At 37.8% G+C, this 24,687-nt stretch overlaps 1 protein-coding gene across 14 annotated transcripts in view; it reads right to left on the bottom strand.

Annotated features, from left to right (window-relative positions):
* Window positions 1-24,687, bottom strand: part of SNX29 (sorting nexin 29) — a 450,561-nt gene that overhangs the window by 389,451 nt on the left and 36,423 nt on the right. For all 14 annotated transcript variants that reach the window (XR_006284108.1, XR_006284109.1, XR_006284110.1 and 11 more), the window contains 6 exons: window positions 21,902-21,972; window positions 19,830-20,078; window positions 14,679-15,054; window positions 13,818-13,936; window positions 6,755-6,836; window positions 6,099-6,181 (listed from right to left, as the gene is read on the bottom strand). Coding sequence is in view for 11 of the 14 variants with exons in the window: in XM_043523231.1 (XP_043379166.1) it covers window positions 6,099-6,181; window positions 6,755-6,836; window positions 13,818-13,936; window positions 14,679-15,054; window positions 19,830-20,078; window positions 21,902-21,972 (980 nt within the window). In the remaining 3 variants the exon portion in view is untranslated. The remainder of the gene's footprint in view (window positions 1-6,098; window positions 6,182-6,754; window positions 6,837-13,817; window positions 13,937-14,678; window positions 15,055-19,829; window positions 20,079-21,901; window positions 21,973-24,687) is intronic.

Below are 24,687 nucleotides of genomic sequence, written 5' to 3'. Positions count from 1 at the left end.
GAGGGAGGGAGGGACGGGGGACCTGACGACATGTACCCAGAACCACCCGCAACAATGTTTTAGCACCATCAGGCATTGGGATTTCTACCCAGAATTCAAATGAGCGGTGGAGACAACGGGAACTGTGGGATAGCTACCCACAGTGCAACACTCCGGAAGTCAACAGTTGCCTTGGCACTGTGGAAACACTCCACCGACTACATGCACTTAGAGCATTTGTGTGGGGACACACACAATCAACTGTATAAAAAAGCTTTCTACAAAACTGACTTCTATAAATTCGACCTAATTTTGTAGTGCAGACATGGCCTAACAGATTAGTAACATCTGATATCAGAAGACTGAGCTCAAGGGATGTGTTCACAAAGGAGTCTATATGAACATCTGCCACAAAGGGTTTGTGCACTAATATTCTGTACACATCATCCAGACTCGTAACTACCAGCTATGACAGAATTCAGTGCAAAGCACCTGGTACAATACTGTCAGTCTTTGCTAGTGGACAGCAAAAAGCTTAGTAAAAGGAAAAAAATAAAATGAATTGAAAGCTTCTGAAACACAACATGTCTATTGAAACAGTAGAAGGTGATTTTAGTAACTAAATAAGTGTTCGTGAACGAACGTTGGTAATGGGTTTTTCTGAGGATGCACAAGAAAATTTTAGAAACATTAAACGATGCACTCTACTTCAACTTTCCTCGTCCTTTGTATTTAAGGCCAACTATAGAAACTAGTGAAAAGTATGCTGGAACACTCAAGTGCCAGAATGATTACAAAAAACAGTCTAGCAGTACAATAAGAAGGATACTGTATGTTAACATTTTCTACAAGCGAATAGGGCTCCCTTTGAGATTCCTTTCAAAAAGAAAAGCTTTGGAATGAGTTTCAGTTTCACAGACCCGAAAAATGAACGTGGTGAGTCTTGTGTTGGCCTGATACTTCTCCACTGCAGGAAAAGGCAGAAGAAAAATACTGGGGGGGGGGGGGGGGGGAGGAAGTGGGGGGAATATGCACCTTAATTCTGTCAGTAAGAACTACGGATACAAACATATTTCTGTCTGTGTTATAAAGTATGCAGTATCAGAGGGGGAGCCGTGTTAGTCTGGATCTGTAAAAGCGGCAAAGAGTGCTGTGGCACCTTATAGACTAACAGACGTATTGGAGCATAAGCTTTCGTGGGTGAATACCCACTTCTTCAGATGCATGTAGTGGAAATTTCCAGAGGCAGGTATAAATATGCAAGCAAGAATCAGGCTAGGGATAGCCTGATTCTTGCTTGCATATTTATTCCTATCCCTAGCCTGATTCTTGCTTGCATATTTATACCTGCCTCTGGAAATTTCCACTACATGCATCTGAAGAAGTGGGTATTCACCCACAAAAGCTTATTCTCCAATAAGTCTGTCAGTCTATAAGGTGCCAGAGTATGCAGTGTAGCTGTAGCCATCTCAGTCCCAGGATATGAGTGAGACAGGGTAGGTGAGGTATTCTCTTTTATTGGACCCACTTCTGTTGGTGAGAGAGAGAAGCTTTCGAGCCACACCTGAAGAAGAGCTCTCTGTGGCTCAAAAAGCTTGGTCCTTCTCACCAACAGAAGATGGCCCAATAAAAGATATCACCTCACCCACCTTGACTCTGTGATATAAAGTGACAGACAAGTACAATTTAAAAAACCGAAAAAAAAAGACAATAATAAACTAGGAACAGAGAGATCTTTATCATCAGGAATTACCTACATCTGAATCTGAAGGAGAGTTGCATGGAAAAAATTTAAACATAGTACACTAACCAGAAAAGGCTTGAATCAGATCCACTTTGATCACTGTGGAAGCACCTTTGCCTAGCATACATTTCTATTATGCTAGTTTCTACAAAACTGCTCTTCAAGACTTGTGATATTCTCACTTTCCATAGAGATGCCGATAAGAATGACAGTAAGAACAACTGGCAGGAAAACAACGAAGCATATTTTTCTCATTTTATTACGACCGGATATTATATTATATTATATTATATATATATATATATATATATATATATATATATATATATATATAAAGATTAGACATTAAATTTATATATATATATATTTAAGATTAGACCCTTTTGTGGAAAATAAATACAGAACCACCTTGGACAAGAGGCAAAGCCTTGTGCTTTCACAGAGTTACACCACTTCAGTGGGGTTCCATCTGCATCGTTCTCTTTGCAGGATATAAGCTTTATTCTAAATAGTGTCTTTCACATAAATTGTTCCCAAATGTTTTACAGAATTAAACACTAGTTCAAATCTTTTAAAAATGAAAGCAGAAGGAGAACACAGAGTTGGAGGCAAAGGAGAAAACAGTTTACAAATATGATCTGAAAATACATGGGGCGAAATCCCTGCCCTATTGAAGTCAAAGGAAGTTTTGCAACTAAGTTCAATGGAGTTAGGATTTCACCCATGGTGTTTATTTTAAAATTTTATTTATTTATAGGGTTTGGGGACTTTTTATATGGCACTTATCATGATGCAGGTGCTGTTAAGATACACATTGCTTTATGAACACAAGGTAGCAAACACGGTTCTCACACCATCACTGACCAGACTGCATTTCAGGAGAACAGAGAGAAGGCACCATGGTGCCTTTTCAAAGGAAAAGGAAGTGGAATAGAGACAGTATATAGCATCTGGAACAAAACTGAATTCAATTCTTGTTTCATTTTATAACTGTTATCTTTAAAAATATAACTGTAGAAAGCTACTTGTCATTGGAGGCCTTATGGCTTTTATTACTGCACTATTCTATTTCATTTTGTATGTCTGCTATGTGTTTAGAATTGTGTTGCTATGCAACAAGCTAGAATCCTCACAGTTTAGAAACCATTCTTCAGATTATAACAAGAGCAAAAGCCAGCCACTAAAAACCTTTTCTGTAATATTAAACTCGCCCCCCCCCCCCTTACGGATGCCAATAAAACTTAAAGACCTATAATGACAAATCCTAAGAAAGAAAACATCTGAGTTGAACATTAACAAAAAAACATCAACTGTCATCAATATTTATACAATTATTCATGACTAATCAGTTGCATCTTAAGAAAAATGTTAACAAAAAATATTTATTGAACAGATATACAGCTTTATAAATTGTTTACAATGATCTATCTCTTCTCTCAAACAAAAATATAGTAATGGGAAATTCATTTTAATGTTAAACATTAGCTTTCATCATAGCCCGAAAAGGCTAAATAACCTCTGCAATGCAGATTACAGTCAATTTTAACTTTTTTCATTTTATGGTAGATTAATTGGACATAATTCCATAGGCTGGAAATCAATTTCAAAGACCAACTACTCCCCCTAGTGGTGACCAATTGTTCTATGTTGCTATAAATATTACAGCTCCTAATCCACAATTGACAAAATAATGCAGGAAAGCACAGTTTACAGCTTGACTTACTATATTTCAGCCAAAGTAATAAAATAATTACATTTAAGTTTACTTTAGCAACAACATGAACAGATATTCTCTGGCACAAAATTAGTGTACAAACCCATGATATACAACTAATACTTAGAGAGAAAAGCTGGGTAAGGTAATATCTTTTATTGGACCAACTTCTGTGGCTGAGAGAGACAAGCTTTCGAGGGACACAGAGCTCTTCTTAAGGCCAGGGAAAGGTACACCCAGCATCACAGCAAAATACAAGGTGGAACCGACTTTTTAGCATAAGTAATTAGCACATATTGTAAGGGACCATCCAAGGTAAAGTGGCCCGTTAACATCTCTGCAGTCATAGGACAAAAAGAGGGGGTTAGTGGGTTACAGATTGCTGTAATACGCCATAAATCCAGCATCTCTGTTCAGTCCATGATTTTTACTGTCTAGCAGAGTAATGAATTTAAGCTCCCAGGCTTGTAATTTGAAAGTGTTGCACAGGTTTCCTTTGAGGATGACGACTGATAGGTCAGATATAGAGTGATCGCTTTGGGAAAAGTGTTCACCCACAGGTGATAGGTTGTTTCTGTCATATCATTTTCCTGTGTGGCAGGGTCTGGTACCACTTTAAATTCATGTGTCCTGGTCTGTGGGAAGCTTGCTTCTGATAAGCTTCAAGAGGTTGGGGGGGTGCTCAGGCAGGGCTTGGGAAGCCACCTGCCTCCTCTCCTCCCAATAAGCAGAGCTCGAGCAGTTAGCCCCTGCCCATGCCCCTCCTTCAGCAGAACTTGGGCAGTCCCCTCTCCCCTCCCCCACATGGACAGGTTGTGGGCTTCCATGAATTTCTGTCTATTTCCTGCCACCTGCCCATAACTTTTACTAAAACTACCTGTGACAAAATCTTAGCCTTACTGATAAGCTGTATGCCATTGCTGATATCCAAATGCCATTAACATTAATGTTAATAGCATGAGATTGGTTCCCCACAATACATTGCCATTAACTGGAAGCTGCTAATATCAGGATTGCTATTAAGGAGAATCTACTATATATTTTTGCGGATGAAATTCAATTGTTATTTCTGTCCTCCTGAATGTGATCTTGAAATACTGTTATAAAGTCAGAGTTTGAGGAAGCAGGCCCTGTCCACTAGCCCATCTGGAAAGCAATCTGCAGAGCCAGCCAGACAGTTGCCCTTCTTAAGTAATAAATAATAAATAAATAATTAAGCCTTGAGAACAAGGAATACTTGTGGCCTAAGTATTAGTATCCCTAGTACTAGTACTAGTATTAGTATCCCTAATACTAAGGAATAATAAAGCCTTGAGAACAAGAATACTTTTTTAAAGCCTTTTTAAAGATGTTGCAGAGATGCAAAGTTAGAGACTATGTAAATAAGTTCCCCACCTCACCTAAACTTCTACTAGCCTCATTTCTAGCCTCATCCTTCCAAATTGTTAACCCCTCTAACCCCACTGCAGTAGGTGGGAGAGGTATGGAGAGGAGTCAGACTCATATTTGTGATCGTGGCAGGATTGAAGTATTTTCCATAACAAATGCGTAGAACGAGTGGCAATGGGAGAAGTGGAGGGGTTTTCTGCTCTGGGCTAGATGTCAGGCAAAATAAACAGTATACTGCTTAAGATCAGCTCTCCACCAGCCCGTCTGTGGTATTTTATCAAATTAAACAATTACTCTGGTAATTGTTAAAGACATCTCTAATATGACAGTTTCAGAACGGCAGCCATGTTAGTCTGTATCAGCAAAAAGAACGAGGAGTACTTGTGGCACCTTAGAGACTAACAAATTTATTTGGCCAAACCGGAGTCTCTATGCAAAAGAATAAATGGACAGAAATCAGACATTAAAGAATTATAACATTCAAAAAACCAGTTGGAGAACACTTCAACCTCCCTGGACACTCAATTACAGACCTAAAAGTAGAAATTCTTCAACAAAAAAAAACTTCAAAGACAGGCTCCAACGAGAAACTGCAGAACTGGAATTAATTTGCAAACTGGACACCATTAAATTAGGCTTGAATAAAGAGTGGGAGTGGATGAGTCATTACACAAACTAAAAACTATTTCCCCATGCCAATTTTTCCCCTACTGTTACTCACACCTTCTTGTCAACTGTTGGAAATGGGCCATCCTGATTATCACTACAAAAGGTTTTTTTCTCCCGCTGACAATAGCCCACCTTAATTGATTGGTCTCGTTAGAGTTGGTATGGCAACCCATTTTTTTCATGTTCTCTGTGTGTATATCTTTCTACTGTATTTTCCACTGCATGCATCTGATGAAGTGGGTTTAGCCCACAAAAGCTTATGCCCAAATAAATTTGTTAGTCTCTAAGGTACCACAAGTACTCCTCATTCTAATATGACAGTATTTTGTGTAGTTGTTGGAGAAAAAAGGCTGGTGTCACATTGGCAACACAGTATCACAAGCTGGGAACTGCAGATTCAGAACCATCTCAGAACTCTCATGCCCACTGATAGCCAGCAGGTCAAAAGAGAACCACTGGGTGATCATCAGAGCAAAGGCTTTGCCTCACAGGAAACGTCTCAGAGAGAGAAAGAAAGCGAATGCGCACACTATCAGTAGAGCTTGAAAAGCTAATTCTGAAAAGCACATACTGTCAATCTAAATGGTTCAAGCAAGTACTTACTAATTGTCATTGATTCTGGCACAGTGGCTGAAGGTAACATATTGCTTAAAGCATTCACCTGAACAGGAGTACTGGCATCCACTCTAGTTAAGAAGACAGAAGATCATTAATATTAACCAGAGGAACACAAAATGCTCAATTTAAAGACTAATAAGCAAGATTTGTAGAAGTAGAAACGATTAAATGACCACATTCTATTCACCATGTGTACATGTAACACAAAATAACATGCTGAACTCATAGATAAAGAGGAAAATACTTTTATTTTAATCCAAACTTATTTGAAATTTTAAAAAAAAAAAATCTATAACTTCTGCATGAATCTTAATTTATAAACATTGAAAATATTAATATTCAAATAGACAAACTATATGACTAGTATATGGTGCAAAAATGACTTCCAGATGAAGTCCAGATACCATTTGACATGGGTCCTTTAGCATCATTAGAGATAATATAAAATATTAAGAAGATTATGAAAATATGGAAGTATGGATTTAGGCATTTGTCTTTCCAAATGTTTATAGAATTAATCTGATTAGTGGTGTGTTTCGAATATTGAGTAATTTTGGCTTGGGTGCCAACTTTACTTTGCATGTGCCTGTTTACCATTAGGTACTTCTGTTTTATAATTAGAAAATCTAAATTTAATTTACCTATAAGGAAGTTCAGATCCTCTCTGAGCCAGTTCTACTGCAAGAACAGCACTTTCATGCCCATCTCCATTCTCCAGGTTACCTAAAGTAGCATGCACAGGACATAAAATTAGTTAATGTAAAAAATGAGCAAAATCTAACAGTTGTCTGTTACACTTGTAACTAATAAAGGTAGTAAGGGTAAAATTTTCAAAGCACATAAATCAAAATTTCACAAAGAAAATAGGCTTGTAAGTGCATAAGCCCCATTGACTGTCAATGAGACTTAGGTGCTTCTGAGAATTTTACATTTTGACAATTTTTAGTCATATTACATTTAGTGTGCTGACATTTTACAGTCACAATTTCATGTTTCAAAGTTCTGAGGAAATGCCTTCCCTGAAGTATCACAAGTCCTGATGCTTAATTTAATTAAATATAAAATTTGATACTCATCACAAACAGAGCTGTGGGAAGTGAACTGGTGGTTTAAATCCAATCATAAACTGACATTTCGTAAATTTAAAAACCCACTATTACAACTGACATCTTTGTTGGCAGTCTTCATACAGACAATGAGGATTAAATAAGCATAGAAGACCATTCACTTCCAGAGTTCATTCCATCATGTCATGGTTTAGACATTAATGGGTCAGTGTGGAAAAGTTTATACCTCATACTGTAGCTGTTGTGTATATTAAGAAGTTAATTTTTCTAAGCCATCTAACTGACTATTTTATGTCCCTAATAAAAAATTAATCCACATTCATACCATCATCCTACATACAAAAGGCTGTCTCTATTTAATAGCCCCATGTGCCATTCAGTCCCTTATAAAACGTTCAAGTGAAACAAAAATTCAATCATATTTCACTGACATTTTCTGCATATATCCAAAATATATTTTATCATAATGAGGTTTCCCATAAAATAAACCTAGAGGCATATGTTAAAACAGTACTGGATTAAAAAAAAATGGAGAGAGAAGGTTGACAATGTGTTGACAGTGATGTTGGGTTGAATAAGGAGGGGCATGTCTGTGTTTGTTTTTTAAAATGGTAAAGTTTAAAAAACCTCTGTCATTACTGAACTCTCTACTTTGCTTCCAAGAAACTGAATTTCAACCCCAAGTTGTGCTACCTCACGGTACATGGAGACTTGATGCATCTTGACACATCCTTGAAGCATTACAATAAGGACTGAAGTCAAGGCATCCTTACAAATTAATGAAAAAGTATATTGTAACAATTTCAAAGTTATATCAGCTGCCTATAAATCAAGATGAAATATTAGGATGTTAGTACACACCAGATCAATTCTGCAACAGTCCAAACGGTATGCTTAACAATCTTTTCACAATACTACCCTATTTTCCAATCAATTAAAACACTAAAAAATTCCTTCCACTATTGCAGAGTAATTAGCAACTGTTTGTCACAGACCTAGCTCCAATGTTGTCAACTAAACAAAGGCAAAACCAAACAAAGAAATCAAATTACTTGAATTATATTAGCAAACAAAATAGTTTCTCTCTATGGGTGTTTTGGTCTGAAATCTGGTATAAAGTTTAAGGACAAATTAAAAAACTCAGAAAGATTGCTGACAGGGGTCTGAGGCTCACACTTCTTATTAAATGTAAAAAAAAAAAAAAAGGGACTGCTCAGTTCTTCTCTATTCAAAGACTGGGACAAGGTAGTATCTTTATGGATCAACTTCTTTTGGTGAGAGAGACGACCTTTTGAGCTTAAATAGAACTCTTCTTCAGGCCTCAGTCAGATTTGAAGAAGAGCTCTGTGTAAACTCAAAAGCTTGTCTCTCTCACTAACAGAATTGGTCCAGTAAAAGATATTACCTCACCCACCTTGTCTTTCTAGTACCCTGGACTGACACAGCTACAACACTGCATACAACTATTCAATTACTGATTATTTTATTAAAGTTGCAAGTATATGAAGCAACAATAGAGGGCAGTACAACATTACTTAATTCTTTTCAAGTTATATTCTTCGATTTTTACCACCATAATTATACAGAAAAATTGTTAAAAAAAACACTGCCCATTTATCTACCTCATCAATTAATAGTTCTCAAAAACTACAGAAATACACACCGCAGATTCAAAATGGAACTGCATATATTTGGAATGCTGCTGAACTGTGAAGCAGTCATTAAAAAGAGAACACACTCAAATAAACATGTTATTTTATGAAACAATTAGCCAAGTAACTAAACAAACTATATATTCTGGTGACACATTTATGGCAAAATAAAGAATCGTTAATGTACACAGTTTTACAGACTCTCTCCCTGCCCTGGAGTTTGTGTTCCATATCATCTCAGGATCATAATCATTCAGAAAAATGATGCTGTAAAGACTACTGCTGAGTTGGTAAAAGGATTCTGGAAAGAAATGGGTTTTGGGGTGGAGTGTGCTTGGGTGCAAGGAGAGTGTGTTCCATCTGTAGAAGGAAACAGGATAGGCAAGAAAATACGAGTGTAAGAAAGGTGAAGGGGGCAGTAATGTAAAAACTAGGAACAGTGCAGGAAGAAATGAAAGCACAGGTGTAGGAATACAGACATTAATAGACAATGGTAATCTTAAAGTAATCACATTGTTAGTTATGTACATCTGTTTTAATGGGCCATAATAAAAGCTACCTTACCAAGGTCTTTTAATTTATATCTCACAGTATATCCAAATTAATCTACTTTCAGTCCCCACAGAAATCCTGTATTTTCTCCATGGCTCCTCTAACATCTAAATTAACACTATTTTTAAATTAAATAAATTACTACTGTAGTTATTGGAGGATGACAAATAAGTAAATTGCTATGAGAATTCAGTTCTCCATAGACCTTTATGGCCGGGGGGTGGAGGAGAGTGGGGAGAGAGACTGTGCTATCACTTGCAACCAGCAGATGAGATTGAGACATAGCATTCAGCCCAACAGCCATATTTTGTATATTCCTGTATGAAACCAACTTCATGTGACTTCGGTTATTAGTTATTTTTCTCTAGTTAGTATCTGCCTAAAACTTCTCTTCTGTAACTAAAACTTTACATTCCTTGGCCTCAATCCAACAGTGAATTCTATTTTTGAGACAATTCATTATAGTTTTATACACACATGGATTATACACACAAATTTAACCATCACCTATTGTACACATTAATCTTGTAATTTTATTATTGCAACATAATACTGAAGTAGGCATATCATCATTTTGAATCAACTATATTCAAATCCTTCAACGATTAGGCTTTTTAGGATTTGCAAGTGTCTGTGGTTGGCATCTATCAAAAACCAAAGCTTTGTTCCACGTCAGTACATTAAAATTTGCATTAGGCCATTTTAAATCTGTGGCATCCTGTTACCCCTTGACCTTTCAATCTCCACTTTCATACAAGTGGTACTGTTTTTTAAATTAAAATAATTTAGGTAGACGTTGTCTCATGAAATCATTGTGGAGGTCTAAATTCCATGTCAGGCACAAACAATACGAACTGACATACAGAAAACCAACATCCATATTATTAACATGTTTAGGACATTTAATACTTCGAAACTTCATAGAAGTAGTACCAAACTATTTTAAAAAAAATTTCATTATTTTAATAAAGAATAAAATCTGTTCTATCACACAACTGAAATGCTGACTTGAGACTACTCAAAGTTCATGTTCGCCTGGCCAGGCACACAGCATAAACTGCTAAGGATTTCAGAAACACAGCTGTTTTCTCCCCTCTCTAACATGTAATTTTTTTGGCAGTCCATGTAAAAATAATGAGTATGAGTGTAATTCTTAGTTCTCGTCTATTCTAGAAATTTTTTCAGTGAGCTGTTGAAAAATTACACGTAGCTTTGTTTTACAGTATATTCATAACTCCCATATTTTGAGGTGCTAAGCAGCGCCTGCATCAATTGCAACAAGAAAGACGATATTCAGCACCTGACAGGATTGGGAATCAAGTTCTCTTAATTTATATACTGTGCACAATTTAGCTATTCATATAGTGCCAAATTCTGCAAGGTACAGAGGGTCCTCAACTCCTGTTAACGTAAATGAAAGTTGAAGACTGCTCAATACATCTCAAGAAAGTGCTCGGCACCTCTCAGAGTTGGGCTCACAGAAATCAAAAGAAAGCTGCCAACAACTGATTAAGTGCCTCCGCCTGAACAATCAAATATTATAAACTGTGAATTTAAGATGCACTCTATCTCTCTCCACCTCCAACCCCCCACCCCCTCAACTCCAGGAAGAGCATTGACATGGCATCCTCAACCAGGGTTACGACTCAGGGGAATTACATAAATTTGTTGCTCCCAAAATGACGGTTCTCTGCCTGTGCTCTGTATCCCTTTCACACCTCAACACAAACAAGTGTGCAGTTGTTTACTGTTATCTACACACACTTAGGACTGCAGAATTTTTTTTTGCCACTTTTAAAACATTTTTATTACTGTCCTCATCAGGCACACCTCTACAATTTGATAAATATTCCAAAATTCCAGTTTTAAATAATTTTGTTTTAGTTAACAATTCAGCATTTCAACAGAAATGTTTACATTTTTTAGTTAAGACAATTATAAATTCCTGCTACAAGATCTTTTACTGTAAACATTTTCACTGAAACCATTAAGGTAGTTCATTTTAAGTCCACAATAGTTTTCAAGATGGCAAGTATACTCAGTCCCACTGACTACTGAAAACCTATCAACTGGAACACTTTCCACATTGGAAGACATGCCAGAGAAACTTGCTCTTCCACAGCACCCCGCTTTGTCTCCTGTGTCATATTATAATACGGAATACTCATAGAAACACACACATTTTCTGGCATCAGCAAGATAATTAACATGCAAGACAACCCATGTGCTGCATGGATCTACATCCATCCTCCATTAGCTCAGTTTTTAAGTTAATTATCTAAATAAATTGTACCAAGTATAGGTTTTCTTCTTGAAAACACCATCCTGGCCACCATGGATGTAGAAGCTCTTTACACCAATATTCCACACGAAGATGGACTACAAGCTTTCAGAAACAGTATCCCTGATGAGGCTATGGCACACCTGGTGGCTGAGCTTTGTGACTTTGTCCTCACTCACAACCATTTCAGATTTGGCAACACCTTATACCTTCAAGTCAGCAGCACTGCTATGGGTACCCACATAGCCCCACAGTATGCCAACATTTTTATGGCTGACTTAGAACAACGCTTCCTCAGCTCTCATCCCCTAGAGCCCCTCCTCTACTTACACTATGTTGATGACATCTTTATCATATGGACCCACAGAAAGGAGGCCCTTGAAGAATTCCACCTGGATTTCAACAATTTCCACCCCACAATCAACCTCAGCCTGGACCAGTCCACACAAGAGATCCACTTCCTGGACACTACAGTGCAAATAAGTGATAGTGATATAAACACCACCCTATACCGGAAACCTACTGACCACTACACATACTTACCTACATGCCTCCAGCTTCCATCCAGGACACATCAAACGATCCATTGTCTACACCCAAGCTCTAAGATTCAACCGCATTTGCTCTAATCCCTCAGACAGAGACAAACACTTACAAGATCTCTATCAAGTGTTTTAAGCATTCTTAAAACTACAATACCCACCTGGGGAAGTGAGGAAACAGACTGACAGAGCAAGACAGGTACCCAGAAGTCACCTACTACAGGACAGGCCCAACAAGGAGAATAACAGAACACCACTGGCCATCACGTACAGCCCCCAGCTAAAACCTCTCCAGCACATCATCAACAATCTACAATCTATCCTGGAAAACGATCCCCCACTCTCACAGGCCTTGGGAAGCAGGCCAATCCTTGCTTACAGACAGCCCCCCAACCTGAAGCAAATACTCACCAGCAACTACACCCACACCACACCTCAGAAACACTAACCCAGGAACCAATCCCTATAACAAACCCTGTTGCCTTCTCTGTCCCCATATCTACTCTAGCGACACCATCGTAGGATCCAACCACACCTCATTCACCTGCACATCTACGAATGTGATATATGCCATCATGTGCCAGCAATGCCCCTCTGCCATGTACATTGGCCAAACCAGACAGTCTCTACGTAAAAGAATAAATGGACACAAATCAGACATCAGGAATGGTAACATACAAAAGACAGTAGGAGAACACTTCAATCTCCCTGGACACTCAATAACAGATTTAAAAGTAACCATTTTTCAACAAAAAAACCTTCAGAAACAGACTTCAAAGAGAAACTGCAGAGCTACAATTCATTTGCAAACTTAACACCATCAATTTGGGCTTGAATAGGGACAGTGTGTGGCTGCCTCACTACAAAAGCAATTTTCCCTCTCTTGGTATTGACATCTCCTCATCAGTTATTGGGAGAGGACCACATCCACCCTGACTGAATTGGCCTTCAACACTGGTTCTCCACTTGTAAGGTAACTCCCCTCTCTTCATGTGCCAATATATATTTATGTCTGTATCTGTAATTTTCACTCCATGCATCTGAAGAAGTGGGTTTTTTACCCACAAAAGCTTACGCCCAAATAAATCTGTTAGTCTTTAAAGTGCGGTCGGACTCTTCATTGTTTAAATAAATAGTGTAATGCACAAAGTTAGTATTCAAAGGATGTGAATAAAATATTCATCGAGTCAGAATGCAAAATGCACGCTGAAAATGTGGTGGAGAATAAAAAGGGAACTGACTTCTTGAAGTCTACACAATATATGCCAAAACATGTGCAATTATATTTTATAGCTAAAAAGGGTATTTTTTTCCATTTATTTAAAAAACAAATTCTAGTATACAGCTGGCTAAAGCCCATTTGGGAGATTCTGGAATTCATATAAATAATACATAGCTACTGTATTACAATCACTAATAAAGAGAAGCATGTGGAATTGATAGTATGCCAAATCAAATACATACAGGTAAAATTTGAACATACACGTTTATCAAGAATGATAGCTCTGAAGTTCTTATGTACCATAAAAATTATGGTACATAAGAACATGGTTTCAACACTGTAGAGAACTAGAGCAGTTTATTGAAATTAGAGAATAGTAAATACCTACCAATCTGGGAGTAAGAACCAACAGCACTGACAGGAAACAGAATGTCTGAATTATCATTCAGGATCTGCAGGGGAGTCCAAGTGCATATCTGTGAATTGCATGTGCCCCCTTCATGTGGCCTAAACAAAAACATATGATGGGCAGTGATCTGTGTTTTATGTATTTCTTTGAAATATAATATACAATTATTAATTTTGTACAGAATTTTCAGGATAGAAGTTGCGATAAGTTATGCTAGGAAAGAATTGTATCTCAGTTCTCCCTCCTCTCCCCTCCCCAACTCCAGCCCTTGTGAGTAGATGTATGAAGAAATGTTTCAAACATAACACAGATTCACAGCAGAGCTGGCTGGACCAAAGTAGGCAGGCAGGCTGGGCAGTGCCCTGTTCTCCACCTTCAGTGCCCAGTGGTCTGCCAAACATGATCAGGAAAAGGATGGGGGATGCAATTTCAAGAAACAAAACATTAAAACTGTGTCATTTAAAAAACAAACATCCAGGTGATCACGTACGAAGGATGGGAAAATCTCCAGTGGGTAAGGGTTGGTTTGAATTTATCATCCAAAAGTTTGGATGGCTATTTAAAACTTGAGTCTGAAAAGCTCAGCTGGAAATCTTGTAAGGAAACTCCTGGAAGTCTCACAAGTTTTTCTTCTGGTCCTTGCCAGAGATCACAAGCGAAGACCACCAGATTTTACATTTTGACCATATGAATTATTTGGATAAGTTATAGTTTGATTCTAAAAATAGGTAAAAGTTTAGGGATCTTATAGGTCAGGCAAATTAATTTTCCTGTTCCTATTAAGCACTTGAAGCAAAGTACAATTGCACAGACAGTTTAGTTTTGGCTCTATGTACTCACTTTTCTGAATCTTTTGTTTCATCTTCCACGCCTTTGTTTCCCAATATCTTTCCATATATCTCTTCCTCATTCTCATCTACATCTTCATCATCAATACTCTTCACATCAAGCTTCTGGTAACTACATTCTCCATTCAGAAACATGGAATCGCTTTTCCACAAATGGGTATTCTGGTTTCCGTTTAAATTTTGTACAAGAGAGCCTTCAGAGAAAGGTAACACAAAAGCTGAAGACTTGTCTGAGTTCTCTTCTGAGCTTTCTCCTGCAACTGCTGTCTTTAAAGTATCTCCTAAATTTTGTTCATCTTCCTCCTCATCAAATGAGATGATGTGTGTTACCCTTTTCTTCTTCTTTCGATCTTTTCTACATTTTAAATCTGGTGGCAACAAAAGAAAGATTTACATATTTTAGAGAAAAGCAGCTAATAACAAATGGAGAAACCTAGTTCATGTTTTAGGACTTTACTGCCTTTCCTTAAGGTAAACATACATGATGATGGGACAGGGGAAACAAAACACACACAAAAAGATTTTTCCAGGATTAAGGCTGCCAAAGCAAGTTTGCACACTGCTAAAATGACATATCTGAAATAAAAAGATAATGTATTTAATATCCTCCCCGCCCCAATCAATCAAGTCACTAACATTTTTGATAGCTCCTCAGGGAACCTTGATGGGAAGTGTTTCACAGGAAGAAATTCCAGATACTTAAAAAGAGTATTCCGTGGCAATTATTTAAGAGTACTATTACAAGTAGAAAAGGGTTAAAATGACAAAGAAACGAAAAGGGTTAAAATGACAGATAAAATTAGTGTTTGCAGTGTTGGTCCCAGGAGACTAAAGGTAGTATCTTTTATTGGACCATCTTCCGCTGGTGAAAGAGATAAGCTTTGGAGCTACACAGAGCTAAACAAAGCTTGTCTCTTTCACCAGCAGAAGTTGGTCCAATAAAAGATTTTACCTCACCCACCCTGAGTCTCAGACAAGATTAGTGACAGACCGTAGAATACTTATAAAACCTCATGGGTTTATATTCTTTACCTTTAAATGTACTTTTGAACCTGTTAAGCAGTTTATTTAAAGGACCCCTAACTAAATGGCTTCGACTTTGAAGAGCTGTTTTTGAGGAGGTGGGGGGATGGAGGTAATATTTGTTTGTGGTAGCATACTGGAACTCTCTCAGAGAAAGAAAAGTTCATATATATTTGGAAATTTCTCATTTTGTCCCTTGCCCCCATTCCACCTACCCCACCCCACCCATATCGCGCTCTCTCTCTCTCTCTCTCTCTCACACACACACACACACACACACACTCCTACCTCTATACCATTCAGCTAAACTAATATTACAGTTTTCTGCCTTCCCCTTTTGATCTAGAAGGCAGGGTAGATTTGATTTAAATCATAATTTAAATCACTAGTCAGGAAAACTCGATTTAATCATGGATTTCTACATAAAAGTGCATTCTTGTTGATTGTTATAACCTTAACACATATTCTTCACAACTCAGAGACAGATGTAGGTTTCATTTTTAGAAGGTACATACTATACATTTTAAGTGATTTATTTTGAAATCTTTTCAGATTAGTTTTACAGCTATATCAGAAAATGAATGATTGGTTATTTCATTTACCAAAGGTAATTGAAGCAGATATTTATGAAGTCATTGGGAGGTGAACTATCTCCAATTCAACAGGTTAATCATTAATATTTGGAGGATTTTCTTGCCATGCTGTATTAGGAGGAGAACATCACCAGACAGACATTTAAATTGTTTTATTTAACAACAACGTTATGTATTCTGGATTTTTTTCTGCAACAGCAAACATATAACATTTTTTAAAAACAAGCATATGAATTTTTGAATTTAATTAAACATTCAAGTTTTTTAAAATCAGGTTTGTTTTTGTTAAAATTGGTTTTAACTAAAATAAATGAAAATTAAAAAAAAAAAAAACTAAATCAACTGTCAGCCACGTGAACATGAGAAACTTAAAATATCGGCTTCTGCAGCTAACTCAGTCGTCTTCACCTTCATTTTCCTGTTTGTTCATAATCTGGAAAAGAAAAAGAAGCTTTCCTGCTTTTTCAGATCCCAAACGATTTCTCAATTTGGAATGAATTAGTCCGAAGGAAGAAAATATTCTTTCTACACCAGCAAAAAAAGCTACTGCTGTTAAATGTAAGATTATCACTTCAACAGTCTCGGAATCCAAGTGCTTAAGTGACTTCCACCAGTTCACTGGTGTGACTTTCTTTAAAACATCATCAGCAAACATATTTCTTGAATGGTTCACCCTTAGCGCTGAAGTTTATTATAGTTGACATTATGGAAGAATGATTGCTGGATGTCCATGTCATAGCCAACTCCTCTTCTTCAGCAGTTAAGGTTTTACCCTGGTACCAAGTATTGAGAATATTTGCAAGAAAATGAGCTAGAGATAGTGCTTGTCCCATTTGTTTTTTTAATGCTTGTAATTTAACTCTGTCATTGCATATTTCTCTTTTTAAGATCTCACTCAGTTCCTTCCAAATTTCAACAGCGTCAGCAATAAAACAGCTATTTCCCTGAATTTTGTTCAAGGCTACAGAAATAGGCTTCAGGGTACTCAGCATATGTTCAACATTTCTCTTAAGCCCAGTGTTGAGAACTTTGGCTGTGACAGTGCTATATATTTTTTCACAAATTTATTCACAAACTATTGTCAGAGTAGGCCACTTCTGGATATACTGAGTTCCATCGCACGTCTTGAGGGAGAGTTAGCTTCGTTCCTCCCATTTTTTTCAGAGCAGCTGCTGCAAAGTGGCTGTTACGGAAGTATTTTGAAATTTCAACATTAGCCTTTATTTCTGGAACACTGAAGTCTTTGGCTAGGAGGTACATCAAATGAGCAATGCAACTGTATGTTATTAGCTTGGGACTCTCTTCAAAATAATTTCTTCTCATCTTGCATACTTTTGCAGCATTGTCTGTGACCAAGCTGTGTACTAGACATTTGAATTTCTTTTCACAGTTTGTTATAGCTTTTACAGCTCCTTCTTGTAAGCATTCTGCTGTGTGTGCATTTCCTGATGTATCAATTGTTTCTGTAAGGAAGACATTCCCTTCTTCTATTGTTACGCAAGCACATACAACAGGATCATTATGAACATTGCTCACCCATCAAGACTCAGGTTAACAATTTTATCCTCTAACCTTTTGCACACTGCTCAGTTTCTCTTTCATACACTTAATCCAGCAATTTGCCTGCTCTGTTGGGTGGACTGTTTCCTGGTCTTAATGACTGAACCATGTTAATGAAGTGTGGGTTCTCAATCACACAGAAAGTAGTTTGTTGCATAAACAAACCAGGCAATTTTTTCATCCATTACCTCTTTATATAATCTGCTGGTTCTTATCACAAACTTATCTATGGTTGTTTCTGGATGATGGAGATTTTTTTTTCTTTTTGTTACAAGTGATATACTCTGGCTACGTGACATACATGATGTGACTGAAACACTATCATTGGCAGATAATTCTGAAACTATAGAAAATTATGGTGATCTTGAACGTGGATAGTCTTCGGAATCCTGTATGTTGAGGATGGATTCTCCTAAACAAAATAAGTCAATACAGTTATTTAATTATTATTACCATACTGTTCATTTAGTATTACTCATTGCATTCACTGACACTCATTACTACTTTAAAGGTGAAATTGTAAAAGGAAGATCTGCCTATTTCAGCTATTTATTTTTTTATCACAACTGCATCTAAAATGATAGTACCATAGAGTAACAACTACATTTTTTGCTCAAACATGAGAATTCAAGAATAGTCCAGAAGGAAGTCAGGCAGTCCTTAAGAAAGAAGTACACAAAAAGTTTACCAACCTGAAGATCCTGCATGTTCAGACATGTTCCTTTCATCATCTTCAATGCAGCTTCCTCCTGAGAGGAACACTTCTCATGATGTTGTTTAATTCGCGAAACCCGGCCTTGCATTTCTTTGTTGCACTGTTTGCATTTTGCACGCATGTCTGTCTTACCAACAGGTAGAGGAACTTCTTTAAAATATTCCCAAATTAGGTCTCTTTTACGGCCTGCTGCCATTATAGGTTTTCCCTTCTAGTGAGAGAATGGTATGGTAGATCTAAAATCAATGAAGGCTACACTCAAAGACCTCAAGACTTTTGGAATATGCTGCTCAAACAGTTTCACTTTTGTTTCTACTGCCTGTCCGTCCCTTCTCACATTTATCTCCAGACTTCTTCTCCTTGTCCAGATCTATTCCACCCACAACAATCTTCTATTCATTGAACTTTTTGAAACTTTGCACTTTTAGAGAAAGGTAAGGGATTGACTCTGTGTCCGCAAATTTGCAGAGGGACAATAGGTTTGAGGTCTGTTATTTCTCATCTCTATATATTATTTATTTATTTAAAAACATTTTTGCTGTTAACAAGCATGTTATCTCTGGAGACACAAATCCAGTTTAAGAACTGCAAAACTAAGCATTTCTGATAGTACCTTCTAGTTTGAGCACTAATCCCATTGGGTAGATAGAAAGATTAAAACCTAAATAATCTACACAGAAGCCCCTGGAACCCCATAAGATTGGGTCCCTAGTCCATGAACTATTGGAACTCATTAACAAAACTTTTCTTAAACATGTATATATTGTCTCATACTATAGAATTATACTTTATAATCCCTATTCCATGATGAGATATCTTTGAGCTATAATGTATCATATGTGATACAGGAAGGCCAAGTAGCATCTGCCAGGTATTTTACAATGATTTAGAAGTGTACCATAACAAATTTCAAGTGAAAATCCCAAACAGTCTTCAAGAGATTATAATTTTCTGCTCCCAGAGATACAAATAGCACAATGCACATATCCATTATACAGAAGAGCTTTTCATTTTCCCTCACACCAACATTTCCAAAGTACTTTATTAAAAATGAACCTACCAGTTTTAATAGAATATTTAAATTATATAATATATTATATACCTAAATTATAATATATTTAAATTATGTGTAACAAATATCTTTAATGATTTAAATAATTTATTCTTTTAGAGTCTTCCTTAATTTAAAAAAATTAAATATTTGAGCACTTTATATACTTTTTAATTATGTTAGTATCCCCAAAATGCTTACCAACACTAACATTCTTTGATAGAACTGGAAGTGGGTCAGAGTCTTGATCGGGTTTTATTAAAATGGAAACAGCAGAGGATGCTGTTATCTCTCTTAGAAGGCTGCTAACACCTTGTGTGGATTCCTTCAACAATGAGGTTACATTTTGCGTGGATTCTTTTAAAAGATCAGAGACGGTAGGAGTGCATTTACTCTGCCCATTTAAGTCCTTGTTGTCGATGTTGATTGCAAAAAGAATGGAGTTCAGACCTATAGATAAAGCAAAAAGAAAAACCATACAATAACATAACTGAGTGCGTATTTGCAATGATATTTCATACACAAATGAAATTAATAGAACATTAAGGCTGCAATGAGGAAGTGTAAAAATAAATCCACAATGAAGAGTAGATTTTAACACTGCCTCCTTCTGTAATTCACTAATCACATACTATCTCAAATATGACATAGTGGAAGATCTGTGCTGATGACTCACAGATCTACCTCTCTCCTCTGGACCTGTCTCCTTCTGTCCAATTAAAATATCATCCTGTCTCTCTGACATTGCCTTGTGAATGTCTAGCCATCACCCAAAGCTTAACATGGCTAAAACAGAGTTCTTAATCATATCCCTCCGCCAACCATCCCCACTAATTCCTTTATTGATCACTGTGGACAACACCTCCACCTACCTGTCACTTAGGTTCCTAATGTGGGCATCATCTTCAACTCGGAACTCTCTCTAGGTCCTCACATCTAGGCTATATCTTAATCTTGCCAATTCTTTATGTATTACATCTCTAAGATATGGCCTTTCTTATCCATCCATGCAGCTAAAAATTCTCATCCAACCTCTCAACTAGCATTTTAGTCACTCCAACATCATTCTTTCTGCCTTTCACAAATACAATCTTGCCCAATTTACATCCATTCAGAATGCTGCTACAAAGATCATTTTCCTAGCTTGTTGCTTTGACCATGTCATCCCTCTCTTTACATCCTTCCACCAGCTCTATCACATCCAACATAAGCTGCTTGTCATCACTTCCAAGGCCCTTCAGGGTCTATCTGGATGCTACCTATGATCTTGCATTCACTATTAAGATGTTGATGCTCGCCTATGATCGACCCATACATTTTCTCACAAACATCTCTGTGCTCTCTCCCATGCTGCCCCTGATGTTTAGGAGGAGCTCCCAATAAATATCCGCAAACCTAACTCATTACCCTCCTTGAAAATCCTTCTCAAAAATTCTCCTTTGTTGTAATGCCTACAAAAAAAAAACAACACCTCGACAACAGGTAGACTGCTGGTTTGCAGAGACCACTGCCTATCATGTTGACCAATACTGTCTTTGTTTCCCTGTACGACTGTTCCCTATCCACCTGTTGGCTCTTTTCTTATACTGAGACTGTAAACTCTTTGGGGGCACAGACTGTCTTTTTTGTTGCTTGTACAGTGGCTAGTACAATGGAGTCCTAGGCCATGACTATGGCTTTTAGGCATTAATGTAATAAAAATAAATAAGAAGGAACATTACACAGAGGAAGGATGGTCCAGTGGCTAGAACATTAACTTGGACTTGCCAGACCAAAGTTCAATTCCCTATGATCTTAGATGCAATTCAAGAAATAGTATGCAGTCAAGTAAGCCTACTGCATTGCACACATTGTCAAAATGCTGCTTTAAGTTGTTTTGCTGTTAAAAAAAAATAAGTCAGTCCTCTTAGGAATAACGTCTCCTAATTATTTTCTTTTTTGCTGGTGTACTGATACAGCAATATAAACTACAATTTTTAAAGATAAAGGTTTGTAAGCAAAAAGTTAAAGCTCCCACACAAAGTATTTCCACCACGTAGAGACATACAAAACCTCAGTACTCCCTCTATAATTTAAGCTGGTGCCAATATCCAATGTTATGAATGCCCCATTTCTGAGTACATAAAATGAACCAGCACTTGTCTCACCAACAGCACCCAACTCATTATTTTACAAAGTGCTTTGCAATTACGATAGAAATAAGCACATCCCAAAAACGAAGTCTCTCTCACAACAGTATCATTCAGAGTTTGCCTTAAAATGTCCAGGCTTACCAGCTGCCATCGTAGGGATCATACTAGAACGTTCTTCATCCATCATAAAAGACCAGTCTTCATAGAAGACACTATAGATTGAAAGATAAAGCCACATTGCTGCATACTCTTTATTTAACACACATTGTTTTTGAAAAGAGGAAACATGGACATATCAGCTGCACAGAGGCTCAGATACGTCAGCTGATCCAAATACAAACTGCAGTGGCCCTTTAAAGAGCCTGATATGCAGTGGATGGGAGGAAGAGTAATATAAACTCTAGGCAATTCTAAACTAAAAGCAGTGAAGCCTATTCAAATGTGAGTTGTATAACAGTGAATACTGGGAGTTAAATGAAATAGCCTGCCTTTGACCTTCGCATTTTCTAATAAGATGCAAGTCATTCAGATCAGGAATCTCTCTGCTGTAAGACTAAGTTTATAGTAATACTAGCAATTACTTCTGGATAAACAGCTATATTAAGAACCATATCACTTATCACTGCATATCCATGTAGTTGCCATATTTGAGAAATCCAACATTTCACCTATAGCTACCAAACCATTTTGGATCAAGTTAGAAAGGATAGATATAAACAAATAATCAGAACAGAGCAAGATCCCCTGTGTAAAAAAACTGAGCTGTTGAGCAATGAATGATCAGGACCAAGCAAATTATTTAGGCCTTACTCAACCTGGATGTAAAGGCACTAAAGAATCAAAGAGAGGTTGATGTGGTTCCTTTAAGTAATAGGCAACAGACTGTTAACTAAACATGTTGGGCTAAACCTTTCCTTAGCAAGCACCATACTCTATCATTACACATTAAATGGATGGTTAAAGAATGGGATAGCAAAAAATTTATTGGGTCAAAAAATTAAGACTGCGTTCTTATAAACTGTAAAATAAAATAAATAAAGGGAAGAAAACAGAATTTTGTAGTTTGTAACATTTTGCGTGTCTACTAATTATCTGTGTTATTTATTTAGATTTTGACTCTTCAGATCAAGGACTGTCATATAATGTGTATGTACAGTACCCAGAAGAATGGTGCCCAATCCTGACTAGGGCATTTAGGCTCGTTCGGGAGCTTGCTCTCTCCCTTACCTCCACCCCACGCAGAACACAAGGCCTTAACGGCTGCCTTCCATCTTTTCCCGTCTCCTGCTGCAATCTTAACGTCTTCCAATGTCATTTTGACAGCTTTCAATTCTGCTTCTATTGTGCATTTCCATGTTTGTTATCCTGCGTCTGCCTCATCATCTCTTGCCTTGGAGATTTCAGTCCAATGCCTGTCTCATCCTGTTATTGGGGTCTTTCTTGCATGTATGTCCTAAACACCTCCATTTTCATTCCATAATTTCCTGTCCTATCAGTTTCTGTTTTGTCCTCCTCCAGAGTTCTTTGTTTGTGATTTTTTTCTCGACATCTGATATAGAGGATTTGTCTAAGACAGCTGTTACTGTCTAAACTCCAAGTTTTCATCAAGGTCTTAACAAGACTTCACGTTTCAGCACTGTATAGTAAAACTCATTTTATAATCACGTTAAATATTCGAAGTTTAGTTCAGAGGGCAAGATTTCTGTTTTTCCAGATCAGCTTTGGCATTTCTGGATTTCACTATTCTGGCTTTAATGTCTTACTAGGCTGCCAAGATATGTGAACTATCAGACTTCTTCTAAGTCAGTCTTAGAAAGTATTATTGGTGTTTCTTGTTGTGTTGATCCTTATGGTTTTTGTTTTCTCTGTGTTGATTTTCAACCTATGTGCATAGGCCAGGAGATCATTTGTTTTGGCTTGCATCTCTTGATGGGTATGGGATAGCAAATTGATGTAATCTGCGAAGTCAAGGTCCTCTGACTTCAGTGTGGAAGTCCATTATATGCCCCTTGGTTGTTCTGTAGTCTCTCATTACCCAATCGACTATCAATAAAGAGATCATGGATGACACAAGACATCCTTTTCTGATGCCCATAGTAACCTTGAATGGTTAAGTCAATTCACTGTTGTGTGTTTCCTGGCATGTCATAATTAAGGTTAAGATTCTGTTACTGGTGTTTTTACTGAGAGTCAGAAACAGGTCACAGGCAACACACAAAAATTCACAGAAGCCCACAATCTGTCCCTGACTTTCACTAAAAATACCCTGAGGGGAGGGGGACTAACAACCAAGTGCTGCTGGGGGCTGACCCCCAGTAGCTGCCCTAACCCCGGTGCTTCTCCAGCCCCAGGGAGGCTGACCACCAGCCAGCAGCTCCGGGACTGACCACCGGCCAGCTGCTCCGAGGCTACTACTGCGGCAGGGTCTGACTGCCGCTTCTCCAGCCCCAGTGGCTGACCCAACCCCAGCTGCTGCTTCAGCCCGGAGGCCGCTGCTCTAACAGCCCCAGGGCTGACAGCTGCTCCAGCCCTGCCCTGGAAGAAGTCACAGCTACTATTTGATCTATACATGATTTCTCCTGTCTGAACCCAGCCTTTTCCTGTCTGTGATGCTTCCCAGGTGGGGTACCCAGGGTTGTGAGGCATCTTGCTACCACCTGCCCTTGGTGTGAGGTCTGTGCCTGCTGTGGATCAGCTCCCTGATTCCAACAGCCTCTGGCAACACACACACTGTCTTCCAGGTCTCCAGAAGCCTATCTGTGCAGGTTAGCAATAGGCTCATATGAATCCCTGAGTCCTCTGAATGTCCCTCTGGAGTGCCCAGACGTTAGTCCACCAAACACTCACAGAACTCTCAGATTCGCCACTCTCAAAGGAATAGTATATACCAAGGTATTTGATTCCTCTCATGATCACAACTCTGCTTA

The sequence above is a fragment of the Chelonia mydas genome, chromosome 10 (genome assembly GCF_015237465.2).
Source record: "Chelonia mydas isolate rCheMyd1 chromosome 10, rCheMyd1.pri.v2, whole genome shotgun sequence".
Taxonomy (NCBI): domain Eukaryota; kingdom Metazoa; phylum Chordata; order Testudines; family Cheloniidae; genus Chelonia; species Chelonia mydas.
The sequence above is the reverse complement of the archived record's forward strand: the minus strand, read 5'-3'. Positions and strand labels throughout refer to the sequence as shown.